The sequence below is a fragment of the Papilio polytes genome, unplaced genomic scaffold (genome assembly GCF_000836215.1).
Source record: "Papilio polytes unplaced genomic scaffold, Ppol_1.0 DF821289.1, whole genome shotgun sequence".
In the NCBI taxonomy this organism is placed as follows: Eukaryota; Metazoa; Arthropoda; class Insecta; order Lepidoptera; family Papilionidae; genus Papilio; species Papilio polytes.
Window position 1 is genome coordinate 3,162,443 of NW_013527915.1, and position 15,422 is coordinate 3,177,864.

Genomic DNA, 15,422 nt, shown 5'->3' on the forward strand with positions numbered 1-15,422 from the left:
GACGCTTCTCCATGCATCTCTCAACCGTGCGAGGCATTCGTTATCTTTGCTCACTTTACCTCGCACTCATATGTTAGCGACTAAATTAATAATTAAAAGAAAATTATGTAAAAATAACACCACTAAGGTGACCAAAAAATAGAAATATATAAATGAGACTCTTCACAGATGTTAATATCCACATCAACCAAAAGGTATTACTAAGTAAACTAGTAAGAAACGATTAGATATTCCTGTTAATAATGAAATTACTACTCAACATTGTTAATTACACTTAATGCTGCGCTAAGATAATTAGCACACTTTGTAACAAAGATTTTTGCGATTAAAAGGACTACTAATTAATACTGTAATAATATAAAAGAATGGAATAACATCGTAGTTAGTTACGTAATAGTACCTTAAATTATTTAGATGAAATGTTACACATATGGCGGACAAATATAAAACATAGCCGAGGTTTTCAAAAGACCGGCTTGAATCATTATTCAAAGCACGATAACCTTAGCCTTTAGGTAACGATAAAGAACACTACAAAAACTCTTCCCTGGTCGCTTATCGTTTAGAGTTTACAGATTACTAATACTAGTCTAAGAGATCAACAACTACTATTCGCAATAGGAAAATTTACGGGATGAATAATTAAGTCTGGCAACAATATTCGATACCCCTAAATAAAAACATACTCGCGGCTTATCAAAGATCGTATAAACTGCGGCACTCCCGCGTGATTTATGCAACTCGGCTCTCGTACATCATTACGCCAAACGAAAGATAAACGCTCCATTTTACAAAGATACATCAAAAAAGAGAAAATAGCGTGAATAATAAGCATTCTTAGTTCTAATGATGTCAGATTGTATCAAAGAGCCACTTACTTTATTTATAACTTAGAAGTACAAGCGTTAAACAAGTTGTTTAAAAATTAAAACGTCTGTTAAGTTGACATTCAATATAGGTTATACCAATGTTTAAGCAACCAACTCAAAACAATCATTTAAAAATATTAATCTACACTAGTATAAAGAGGAAGGATTTGTTTTTTTTTTATATTTATTGAGATAACTCAAACACTACTGGGAAAATTTCAAAAATTCTTTCACCGTTAAAAAGCTACGTTATCAGTGAGTAACATAGGCTATATTATTTATTATTTTTTCAATTCACGCGGTCGAAGTCTCGAGCAATAGCTAGTGTTAGATATAAGAATCTAAAGACAAGACAAGACGTATACTCGTAGTTATGTACCAAACAAAAAGAAACTTTTGCCAAAGTATAATTTCTCTACGATTACTATGCAACGTTTGCCTAACCTCGTCGGGTCCTTGTGTGGGACGAGCACAAAATCCGGATAAGCGGGGTTTTATAGTCGCCGCATGAGCAGAAAGAGAGCACCGCGACTGTACGGAATATTCAACAGCAACGAGCGACGCGCACGAATTACAATTCCACGGACAATCCGTAAGATAACCTACCTACTGAGTTGCGTTCCGTTCGGTAAGTGCGCGAAAAAGTAAGACAATATTTGCGTGCCACAGAGGACCTTAGAAAATTTTATACAGTGGAGAGAGACATAACGGCACGGAACCAACTACGAGTATATCATTTAATTTTATAGCAAGAAAGCCAATACATTACATAATCGAGAGAGTTATACCCCGTGTAATGAGATGCGTGATATAATTTTGGGAACTAAATTAAAAATCTAACGCAAGTACGCACATCCTCTTCGCCTTTTCACGTCGCTTGAGAACTTTGCGGTATAATATTGTACACAATGCCGTATTATGTAAATTAATACTTCACGTCTCGACGTCAACAAAAATTCAGCTCGGCTTAGCGTTAACGCTGCTAATCAGACTACCCAGAATTTGGGTCAACGGCCCAATAGCCATGGTAGATGACGTCACGTAGTGCGGATGAACACCGCAATGACCTGGCCATCCGGTCGTCTAACGGTCTCGCACTGCGATAAGCTATAATTATGAATTGTTATAAAACGTTTGAATAGCATTATCTTTTTACCTTCAGGCAGTGTGATAAAACAATTGAATCCAGATTCTGCGGTGATTACAAGTTTCTGTTCCATCATTTAGCGACAACAGTTCAGTTATAAAACCGTCGGTCTGTAATCGCAACAAAAATGACAGACTCCACAACTAACACAAGAATGGGCTCAATCGACATGTTGATGACAAAATAATACCATGTAAGATATTATGAGAATAGATTGTCAACCACTAACCACCTACAATTACGTAATTGTTACAAGTCTGAGAGCTTAAGATGTCTTTAAAACATTTTACTATTTCTCAAGTAAAGGTTTTCGAACATCAATTCGAATAAATACTGGTTTTATAAAGTCTATTGTGAGTTAAGGGCCACTCCACAATATTCTAAGCAAAAGTAAGAATAAAACCATGGTATTAGCGTTGGCAGGGCACTAAACATAGTTCGCAACGCCAGACCCCATGAACGAGTTGCAACCGTCCTCACAGCGGAAACCATAGTCACGCTCTCTGCACACTAAACACGACCGAAAACTTTAGCATTATAGTCTGGAGCCATTATTTTAAAACATAAGGGGTAATTTAAAACAACCATCCACATTTCCTGCTCGCACGACAACTACTACATTATTCCTAATGGAAATAGTTAACTTGAAAATTATTTACGACAAAAACGAGAACTAAACTATTTTTGATTAGTCAAGTAAGACTAAAAATTGACTAACATGGAATTCAAATCTAATCCATGCTCTGAATGTAATGAGCAATAATTTAAAAAAAAAAAAGTGTACGAAAAATAGTAAGAAAAAAAACAACAAGTAATAGCGTTCTATCCACGAAGGTTCGAATGTCTCGTTAACAGTAATTGTGCCCCTGGTGACCTTTGTAACAAAACACTATCACCAATTTTTACCTCTATTTTACGCGGCCAGCGCAACGGACGGACTATTCGCCCAGGGAAGATTAAACCTTATATAGAAGTCACGCATATACTGTACGTACTTTTGAAGAATAATCTGTAAATAACGAAGACAGAAAGAACTTCGATTAAAATCTTTCGAGATATCAACACTAAATCCTGATCCGCTAAGTGATCTTTTCCATTTTAATGTACATTTTTTTCTTTACCTGTCTATTTAAACCTTTCAGATTATATTATATATGGTAGGAAACAATTTCAGTGATAGTTATATAGTGTTTTTCACATATAAAACTCACATGTTTATAACAGAAACCGTGACTAAAACAAATAAAGTAGCGCGTATTAGAATTGCGTCACGGAAAATAAACTTTCGCAATTAGTATTAAATGAAAATATTATTATTACCAATACAGGTCGAAGGAAGTTTGTGCAAACGTTCATTCTCAGATTTTATTTGAACAATTGAATCTTGGAGTAGCATAACCACATTATCTTTTTTAAATTAAAACAGACAAGATAAGTTAACACATCTTAATAAAATGCCTACAAAAGTCTACTTTTCAATTTGCCGACAGTTTACATTCTGTCCAGTCCTTTGATGAACAAACCTAATCAATCAATCTATGACTTCGAGGAGCGAAAGCAGCCTGAATCCAATTATTAAATATCTATAGGACCCACAGACTGTGCTAAGCCTAATCCTAAGTCAACTATTAAAGGGCTCCACAAATATTTTTCTAGTTTGGGATAGCTACCGCGCACTAGAGACCTAAATGACCAAACCGTTACATAAACCGCGTGTTACCGTGCAATGTTATCGATTCAGGTCAAACATAAAGATTAACTTTGCGTTATATTTAGGTAGAGCTAATTTCAGAGACCCTCATAACAAGTAAAACATACGTTATTGGGTACGGTTAAGTATTTTGTAGATATGTCAAATATGTTGTCAATGTGTCTGAGTTTTATCTTAGAAAATACGAACTTATGTATAATGATATTTAAAATTAACGACAAATTAAACTGTTAATTTATTATTAAACTAATAATGAATCGTATATTTCTTTGCTTATCAAATTACAGATTATCCTTAGGCAAGAGAATTTAGAATAACAATAAGAATCCCTTTGTCTTAAAGCGATGAACCAAAAACGCTTTTGTTCAAAACTTTGTAATCCAATATCACAAGTATTATATTATCATCAAGACTTACAAATTAAGCTATTTATAACATTGGAAATGAAGAATACCTCTGTAGCTGTTGCTCGCGACTTCGCCCGCGTGAAATTAAAAAAATAATACAACATATAGCCTATGTTACTCGCAGATAAATTTCCTTTCTAATGGTGAAAGAATTTTTAAAGTAGTTTTCGAGTTATTTCAATACATACAAATCTTTCCTTTTTATAATATTAGTATAGATTGGATTGTATGAATGAAAATCTTTTGTTTTTACTTCCACCATGAAAAAGAAACAATACGACATTAAACTTTCTCAATTTACAGTCTTAAAATGTATATTCGTTAAAAAGTTATATTTCTAAACACGAAAATGAACTAACGCGCAGTAAGAAGCTAGCTCTGTGTATTCCAAAACTTCTCACTGAAAAGTCTGCGAATTGCGTACTTATCTCAAACTGAGCAGTCGAGGAAAATATTATAAGGAAATGAGCGCACTCGAGAATAATTCTGTAGAGAATGAGACTTGAGAGTCGCTTATGTGAGATTAGTTTGAGACCTACAGTTAAAGGCATTAATTCACCTCTCAAGAATGTATTATTTTATACCACGATGGAATTGTTATTACAAATCGAATTTGATATGAAAATATTTTCATATGTAGGAGACAAAACGTCTAGCTAGATAGATTTTACAGAACAATAGATAATAGTTATTTTTAGTAGTACTGTTTAGGACTACATACTGTTTCATCGCCTGTCTCGATTGGTTATTACTTTCTTGTTATGTTGATTCTTGTTCAAAAACATTCCAATGTTATATGCAAGTAATCCTTTAATTAACATTATTAGTAACAAGTAAATGTCATTGCCACGAATTACTGCTTCGCCTATTCTATATCATCGTAACATTTTAATAATTACTATAATATGTAATTACCATTTACACTTCAAAAAATTAGCCTTGTAACAAACTCATTAATTTTTTGAACTGGTTAATACACTTATACTGAGCGTCATTACTTTATCTCTTACGTACTACTCGTAGGTTACCTCAGCCACTATAACATACATAAAATTGTCAAGTCAATTTTTATACGAGAACAAGATTTTATAAAATTATCTATAGTGCAATTCTATTGTTATACTAAAATATAGGATTTTGTCTACATTAAAACATAGCTAATTCTAAAATCAAATACTTATACATTTCGATCTTCCGACATGTTCAGATGACTAACGTTATGTAAAGGAAATAGACGCCTGTGTTTTCTTTTATAAATTTATAAAAGTGATTGATGTACGGAATAGAACGCGGGAGGGCGCTGGGAACGTCGTGTGCGATCCCGGATTCATAGGACACATACTTTTCAACTACTGTTTATAATAAATTTATCTTTACTTTTAGATACGATTAAGAAAGAAGTAAAAGAATTTTCTATTTCCTAATTCCTGTTTAATCTTCTTTTTAGGGCTATAAACAAAACAATCCGGTATCAAAGAATTTCACGCTGATGTATTCTCCGATCCATTACTCGTAAATTAAAATGTTAGAATATTTCTCGATGTACTGAACATTTGAATACATAAAAATTTTCCTTGAACTAGTATCACGGAAATATCCACTTTACGACAGTTAACGTATAAAATCAGATCATTATGCGTTTAAATTTGTTAAAAACCAATATTGACACGCTGGACAAAGTTTTTTTTTTATATTACAAAGAGGCGAGAAACAGTGGTCGTACTATATAATAAAACCTCAAGTTAATTAAGTTACAACAAATATAACATCAAATTGAAAAACAATGCGATCCGTATATGCGGCACCAAATCAAAGAAAAATATGATTCAATGAAAATTATTATAATTTACACGTTGACATAACACTCATTGGGAATAATTTAATTCTGTAAACAAAAACAAGCAAACAAAGGCAAAGGCAATTTATAACATTAACATTGTACACGATTACAGTGTCCATGAAGGCCGAAAAAAGGGACGCTCATGTTACGGATATGGGATAAGGCGGCAACCCGAGGCGGGGTCCTGAGCCCCCCGGGTGCGACTGGAGACAAAAATTATGGCGTCACCCCCGGTCCGGGGGCGGCCTCGCCCTGGTTCAACCCCGGCGGAGCTCATTTAAGAGAAACAGTAGGAATATTGGACCCAATTTAAATACTAATTGTGTTTTATAAATGATGCTCAAGTACGCGTAGCCGATACGGCCGACGTAGCCAGATCCAACTTCCGAAACGAAAACCATTCGGCAAGCGTACCGATAATGATAATGGCGCCTTCTGAACGTTTATTGTATAACTTGGAGCACGTTCTAAATAGTTAATTATCACTGGTCGTTACTCGAAAAAGGTGTTGGCCGATCGTAACTCGCTTTATGTGACAATTACGGAAGCAAGGTGACTTTCAGTAGTGTCTGCGATATCGAAAAACGGACAATTTCCAAGCATTCAATTTGCGTGATCTAGTCACGTTAGTTGCCATTGCGATAGAATGGTATATTTATAAATACGCCTAAAGACATGTTCGTGTTCAAATGTTCATGTATCACGGAGATAACAGGCATTCTCTTTTTAATGTTTTATAAATTCTCTCCAGACTACTGGTAGCCTTTGTTTAATAGAGGCAAAATGCTGAAGAATTCGTTACCGACTATTTTGCTTAAATATTTTCTTTAATACGAATGATTATTACCAGTCAAGCAAGGTGTACAATCAAAAATTCTAATCATAAATATACCTGTTTTTATCTTATCATGACAAACAATTAAAATTACATTAATACAAACAAAAGATTAATATAAACTATTTGTAATCAATACATATAATAGATATTTATATTTTTTTAGTAATATTAAACAGGAATATAAAATTACAACCTGCATTTTTAATTAGTAACGACATTTCCTTTTACACAGTTGTAATGACCTTAAATTATATAAGGTGACGTGAAGGACATTGTCAAGTTTTTATTTTAACGAGAGTTAAGTTCTACATTCAAATTAAATTCTTGCTAAGTACATAAGAGAAAATTAATAATTTGTAATAACTTATTACCACGGAGTTTAGTTTTATAGCAACATGCTGTCGTCACTGACCTCAAAATGCAATCGCGAACAAAGCTAACACTTAAATTAGGCATTTAGCTCAAGGGTAAGATTTACATAGGCGCTGCCGTCCTGATACCTGCATCGTGGAAACCAATAGCTTTATAGTGGAAAATTACTAAATAAATCAACCACCATACCCTGATATTATAAATACAGGTATACTATCTTTCGCCCGCGACTCTGTCCGCGTGAAATTAAAAATAAGTAAGTAGCCTATGTGTTCTTCCAGACTATTCTTGACGCCTATGTCACATTTCATTAAGATCCGTTGAGCCGTTTAGGCTACAAACTCTAACAATCATCCATCCGTCGATCCATCTAAACTTATAATATTAGTAAGATAATTTTTAAAGATAGCTATAGATTGTAACAACCAGAGATTCGAACTCTTGAATTTAGGAATCTCACATCTGAGGTACGTCGATTCGCAAAATATGCTCAGTAACGAGGTGTGCTATTTCGATCGCGGGTGTAGCGGTGCGACGAAGGAAGCGCGGGGGGAGGAGTCAATGGCACGTAAACGAGGAGCGGGTACGCACGCGCACCTAACAACACGAGCCTAGTTGTAGCGTAAATAAACAAAATCGCCAGGTCATTGACTCCTGTGGCCGGCCTGGTGACTGCTGGTGAAACATCTGCCGATACCTTCAAGCGTATAGTTGAAGTGTTTACGAGCTGATAACGATAATCCGTTATTCATAGATGATTAAATATTTGCAACTATTATAGCACCTGTAGTAATCATACAACATTACGCAGACCTAGGTAATCTATCGCTACAATGGACAGAGAGCAGTTTTTCAAAGTTAAATAGTTGAGTCTGGAATTACATTAAAATCGATCCAAAGTTGTCCCAAATAAGCTTCTAGTTAGTAAAAATTATGTAAAAAGGCTAACATCTTCTCAAGTTTCTGCACATCTATACTATTATTATAAAGAGGTAAGATTAGGATTTTTGTATGTATTGAAATAACTCAAAAACTGGTATGATTTCAGAAATTCTTTCACCATTAAGAAGCTACATTATCACTGCGTAACATAGGCTATATTTATGACAAATGTAATTCCACGCAGAACGAAGTCGCGAGCAACAACTAGTAATGATCTAATAGAAACTACTAGAACACATCCATCACGACCGTCCATCTTTATACCCAGGAACAATAACTGGAACATAACATTTTCAATACAATAGATTAATGACAAACAGCGGTACAATCGCGCACAATACTAATGTGAAACTTTTCCCTATCAAGAAACTAAAACAAATAATTCTTGGTGCAGACAATCGCATCGACGGTGGCGGTGCAGGGCGACGTAAACATCGACAACGGGAAAAGTTTGCGTGTTTTGCATTTCGTGATACAATTACATATATCAATCGAATGGAGAAAAAGTTGATAGATAACGGACATTTTCAAAGCGCTAAAATGTAACTTTTGCACATAAAAACAGCCACGAGGATCTAAAATTACGCTTTATAAATACAATATTAAATACTTTTTAAAAGTATTATTTGGGCTAGATCTATGGCAGGATGTTTCTGTTACCGTAGAAAAAAATCATAAGCGAGGTTTAATGCGAATTATTGCAACATTTTTGTTTTACAAGTAATTTGATAGAAATCTAAAGTGACGTCACAAACTAATCGTGGTACTTTATAAACAGCAATGAAAATAACATTAGCCTCTAATTAAACTAGACATATTTCTTATCTATTTATAAATAAACTAGCTTTCACACCGACTCCTTCTGCGTGTAATTAAAAGAAACTAAGTGGCATATGTGTTCTTCCAGACTATACATCTATGCCAAATTCCATGGAGATCCGTTTAGTCGTTTAGGCTACAAACTCTAACAAACATCTATATATCCATCTAAACTTTCACATTTATAATATTAGTAAGACTGACTGAAAGACTGTTATCCGTGAAGAGTTGAAAGTGATATTATGAAGTATAGCTGTCCGTAGAACATGAAAAACATCTGTTCGTGTAAAACGTTAATTGCTTGCGAAATTACAACGAGAAGATGAACGAAAGAAATTTTTTCTGTTAACTAATTAAATTAAACATTATTCAAATAATTAGTTGCAGAACTCATAAAAACTATATATAATATAACTTACTAAAAAATAACCCTTTACTTTTTCCCCTCCCAAGATTACTTAATAAACATTTACATTATAATTAAGTTAGTAAGTAGCTCTTCTATCTCTTACAGTCCCTGCAAAGGTATATCTAATAGTTTATATTAAAGCACACGATAGTATGAAATAACGCAATCCATACTAATGTGGATAGAAAGAGCTAATCTACGGGGACATTAGGGGGAAACCTCCCCACGAAGGAGATACGATAAATTAATATTTGAACAACGTATTGCAGATACGTTATTTCAATGCAAATTTATCGCTTTGCATTTAAAAGTAATCACCGGCGGGAAACAATACAGATTCCACGTTTCTACAACAGAAAGGAAGCAGAAAAAACACAGATAAGGTAAAATCTTTGTCTAGACCGCATGGGAAATATATCTGCAATAACTGTCGACTCAGTCATGCAAATTGATTTACATTACTAACGTTGTTATTACCAAAGTGTGTACGGCGGTTCAATGTCTGTCTTACGGATATAAGTGGTAGAGCTCGCTTTAACATCGCACGAATGGGCCGGCTCGCCTGGTGTAATGCCACAACGACACAGAAAACAGGCGTGAAGTGGAAGCAATTCCGCGTTTCGTCTGATGAGTGTGGTGCCCGAGGCCTGATTTTAGTCACTTTTCCTTTCCATCCTTTTCTTTAGAGGAAAGCATGGGAAGGAAAAGGGGAATTGACGGTGGAGGAGACGCATAAGAGGAAATGTCCTCTTTATGTGCGTCTCCCCTTCCGTCAACCAAGGGTAGGCAACGCATCTGCAATTGCGGACGTTTATGGGCAGCGGTCGCTTTCCATTTCGGTGGATTCACGTGGTCGCTTGCTCGTTTGCCACCTTACGTTATAAAAAAAATGCATTAAAAACCTATCATCCACTGTGTAAGGTGCCAGCCCTTATTTAATCTAACTTTTCGTACATATCGAAGTTTCGATATGTAAAAGATACAGCTATTTACAGGGTAGTTAGAGTGCTAGATATTAAAGTCCATACTAAAACTTAATATCTTAACCAAGGAAAATCTTCAATTGTTACAAAGCTACATGTATGTCATGTTAAGCGTGAAAACGATAAACGATACACTTCGTATCAAACTTAATTTCTAATCAGATGTAAGTCAATCTATTCGTTCATTCCCACGACGTCAATTATAGCGTAGATAATAAAGTCACGAGAGTGACTTGCGCCTAAGTCATGCAAGAACAATTTTAGCTGTCGACCATTTTAACTTAATAGCAGCCTTATGACCGATTACAAAAGCAATGAAATTATATGAACTATATGACGCGCATTTCACATTAACCCGGTTACGAATTGGCAGTGACAGTCAACGCAGCAAATATTGTATTGAACACGTGCTTGGTACGCAATTATCGCTAAAATTGATAACCGATGACTTTTTTGGCTATAGTGGCTATTTAATCGATTCGATCCACTTTTCTTAAAATTCAATTAAAAACGAAACAACTTAAAAATAATCCAAATGTTCCTTCAACAAAGTTCCAAAATTAACGTTTAACAATTTATTTCGAAAAATAATTCTTTTGCGAAATCCATTGGTTATTACTCCAATCATATCATCCTAAAATCAGAGTTATAAAAAGGCCTGTACCATCGGGATATTTTAAACATTTCTCAAAGTTTAGTACAGCAACACATTGTTTACTAAACTATTACAATATGAATGAGGACTCAATCCTGGTAACCTAAACGACAAAGTAATACGAATCCATTCCTAAAGCCAATGGCAGGTAGCGCAAAAAATCCCAGTATCGTAAGCAGGTAGAGAGATCTCAACAAAAACAACTTTAAAAACTTTAGAGGGATACACAAAAGAAAACTTTCTCTAAAGCCGAAGACCGTGTGACTGAAGGAAAAACAAGTTGATCCTTCGCTTAGCGCTACCCAGCTTTTGGAGGCGTCTCGACGAGAAAACCGTAGTTCAAGTTTCGAGTGCACAATTATAATCAAAGTATTCACGGGGAGCGTTCAGAACTCTATTCGACACGGCAAGCAGTCATAAAGGCGTACGGATCAAGTTTTTGAATGTGGCTCGCGGCAATTAGACACGGCGCAGGGCGCAAGGCGCAGACTAGGCGCGATCCGCGGCGCCCAACCGCCGCCGATCAATCGACTCCCCTCTCTGCTCCTTCTACCTTCATTTAATTAATTTATTGGGTTCGATCTGGGCCGGGCAGGACGTGCAAACGTATCCTATGATCAATTGTGGCGGCTAGCGGCCGGCGGCTTGCAATTAATCAGGCTGAGTACCCAGTCTGCCCGCACATTTTCTTCCATTAATTTCCCTCGCACGTACATCACTCTTGTGTTTCTTTATCAAATACCATTATTAGCTGTATGTAACAAAAAAACTATCTTAATTATTTGTAAGGATATATAAAGACACAAAACATGTTTCAAGTTGTTAGTTTGATCAATTTTTAGCACCAATACTAAACAATCAACTGTTATCGGTTCAGATTTTAAGAGACTGTGACACAGTCTTCTACAATGCATTTTAAATTTAGACTTACGTACCAAATAACTTATTTATTAGAAATATCGAAGTAATAGTATAAAGAAAAAAGGTCAAGAAGAAAAAAATCTATTTGATTTTACTCATCATGATTATAAAACAATGCCATAAGAACTATAGTTTTATAGTCATTTCTAGCCACGGATTGTTGCATGACATTTGTTGGCTGATGCTCGCGTTCTTCGCAGCTTTCTACAGCACCACAACCGTTCGTCACCGTGACACATTGTTGTAATTGTGTCTACTAACCTCACAAATGGTACCAAACCAGGTACATCGTACCAGTACTGAATTAATTATACCAATGAAATCCGGCACTCCACAAAAGGACAGAAGTAAATCGAAATGTTAATGTTAAACGAGTTCTTATTTGCATTCACGAACTAGCGAGGAGGGAAGGTGAGCCGGCGGAGCCCGGGCCGGGTTTTAGGGCTCTCGAGCGGCGATCGACGAGGTCTCGGAATAATCAGACTTGCCTCCCCTCGTCGCGGTCGTTCACACACAATCGACGCGCCGAACGCCATCAGGGCCCTGCCTACGCACGACGAGTCCGCACAAAGAGTCCACCCAGACCCCGCGACCGGCGACCGCAACCCTCGCAGTACACACACCGCTACACAACATCTACTTACTCGATATTTTAAAAACTAGACCCTAACAAGTCATCGGAAGGTTTAAAATTAATTACATTTATTACACGCAGGCGCTGCAGACGTCTCGATCGCCGATATCGTGCTACGACTTGCGAAAACCTACTTCAACGAACGGCAATAAAGTGCAAAATTGCATGATGTCAAGAAACATCAGGGTGCGCAATGTGCACTCGATTGCGGAATACATGAATATTGAAAAGCACTCTTATGTCTGTTAACGCTGAATCGAATACACGTCAACGGCGGATGCAAACAAACGCCACGTGTTTACAGAGGGCAGCTAGTAACTGTAGATTAGAAATAGTAAGCCCCAACTTTTGAGCACATGTTGTAAACTTAGATCGCGAGCGTGCAATATGCTCAATGTTTTCATATCTTAATAAAATCCGATAAGCAACTTCAAAAAGTTATTTTAAATATTAAAATGATTTTACAAAAAGTTATTCCATTTGCCAAAACACTTTCGCACTCGAGTTAATTAGTACGATAACGTTTAGTGTAGATTTGTCAATTCTAAAGCTACATTAAGAGGCTTGCTGGCCGCTAAAGTGTCTCTAAGACAAGCAGTGTTGGCTTCAATTAAATATTAAATTGTGTCGGCAAATTAAAAACTTATCGCTCGTTTCGATTTAACGAAGTCATTTCGTTTCTGAAAGCGACGTTATTGACTTGATTGAGAGAAGTGTTATAGTCGAAAATACGGCCCTACTTCACCGTTACCTGTTCTTGTTATTTACAGGTTTCAATAAAAACAAGCTTAAGGACGACGTGAAATTTAATACCTATTAAGATACTGGGCTTATATAAATCAAAATTAATGTTTGTACTCGATGCGTTTTAAACCAATAGAGAAGAGATTTTTATGAAACTGTGTTGCTGCATCGCAAAAAGGTTTATCCTAAAAATTAAAAAACATTTTTTTAAATCAAACTGTTCTAACTTTTTGCTCTGTGACAATTTTGATTTTCAGACTCTAACTTCATTCTTATTATTTTAATTCAGTTATAACTATGTAATTTAATTCCAAAAGTCACAATTCTTTTCACGATTTGATTTATTGGGCTATAATAATTTTAAATATTTAAAACGGGTCGACGGCATCAACTATAAAACCTACAATAAAATATATTTGGCACCTATTCAAATAGGTTTAGAATCACATATAACCATTATAAAAAGTCTTAAAATTTAACGATTAACGGACATGGTGTGCAGAAAAAAAATTAGATTCTATAAGTAAATAACGGGGTTCATTGGCCGTTTTTGTTTCGTCATTAATCCATAGACAAAAGCTAAGTTTTTCTATAACAATTTACACGAAAAACACCTAACAAATGACAGTTTCAAACTACGTCATGGCAACGTCATTTTAACCACATGAACAATATCTGTACCATCATACTAATCATACTTCATACTAATATTATAAATGCGAAAGTTTAGATCGATGGATGGATGGATATTGGTTAGAGTTTGTAGCCTAAACAGCTGAACGGATTTCGATGAAATTTGGCATAGATCAAGGATAATCTGGGAGAACACATAGGTTACTGACTTTTGTTTTATTTATTCTACGTGGACGGAGTCTCGGGCGAAAGCTAGTTTGATTATAATGTTTTAGTTGGTATTTTAATGAGAAATGCTAATTAGTAGTTGTTATAAAGTGGGCAAAGGCAACGGTATCATGGCTGCATTGTTTAATACGACAATGAGCGTTGTTCTCGCGCCAAACACCATGCCTCTAGCCATAAAGTATACTTCTATTACAATTAATATTTATTAAATATGCTACATTACTTTTATGTAAACTAAACTAATAGTGCATTATATTTATTAAATGTTACATTTTTGGTACACTTTTATACTTTTTGTTATCCTATCTAAAAAAATTAAGGAATTAAAAACATACATGCATAATTAAAGTCAATATTGTTATAAAAGTTTTATGAACAAAACATTCAGCAAATTAGAAAAATGCAATTGTGTGGAAAATCAATAAAAATGCTTAAAAAGAGATTATAAGATTTTGTATATCAGAAGAAAAAAAATAGTACACAGTATTATGCAAAAAAAACTAAAGTTATTGCTCAAATACATTATTTGTACTACAGTAAATGTCTGGTCTTTCATCAAGATGTGTTAATAAAGATAAGTAAATTAAATAATCAATAGAAGAAAAACACAAAAAAATCATATAAAAGCATTTCTGTGAGATATGAATTGAGGATGCACAAGAAATCCTTTTTCATGGAAATGTTTTAATGCGACATATTTCTATTCAAAAATAAAATGTGGTTCGGACCAGTCAATTACTCAATATAAAATATTCACATCAATACTATACTGTAACACTATTTAAAATGTTTTAAAATACAATCTAACTAATAAAGTAATGAGATAATTCAATTCTGGCATTATCTAGATGAGTGGAAGACATTTATGAGTAAACACTTCTGTTGTCAAAGCCTTTTATCTCTACACATGGTATTTACTAAATTATCAACTGAATTTGGTAAAATGACAAATATTTATTATAATTTAACACTTATATAGTTTTTATACTTGTTAGGTGTTAAAAAATTTAAGGATAAATCGTAATTTTAATACAAAATCTAGTAACTAAACCGAATAACAAAGTTTTGATAAAGTTAGATATAACTACTTTATTTAGCTAATATTTTTCAAATTGTAAGAAACAAATATGGCAAAGATAGTGACAAGTAAATTAACGGTAGAAATATCATGCAAAAAAAGAGACTAAAAGTTTGAAACAAACTTACCATACGACACCGAAGGCACCGTAGCCGATGGGGCGGTCAGGCTGCACGTCGGTGGGTATGGCCG

The 15,422-nt window shown here is 34.9% G+C and overlaps 1 protein-coding gene across 1 annotated transcript in view; it reads right to left on the minus strand.

The window, feature by feature from the left end:
• Positions 1–15,417, minus strand: part of LOC106109108 (serine/threonine-protein kinase NLK) — a gene marked incomplete at its 5' end in the record, with an annotated part of 82,676 nt that extends 67,259 nt beyond the window's left edge. The window contains one exon of the mRNA XM_013290511.1: positions 15,359–15,417. Coding sequence (XP_013145965.1) covers positions 15,359–15,417 — 59 coding nt within the window. The remainder of the gene's footprint in view (positions 1–15,358) is intronic.
• Positions 15,418–15,422: the final 5 nt, after the last annotated feature.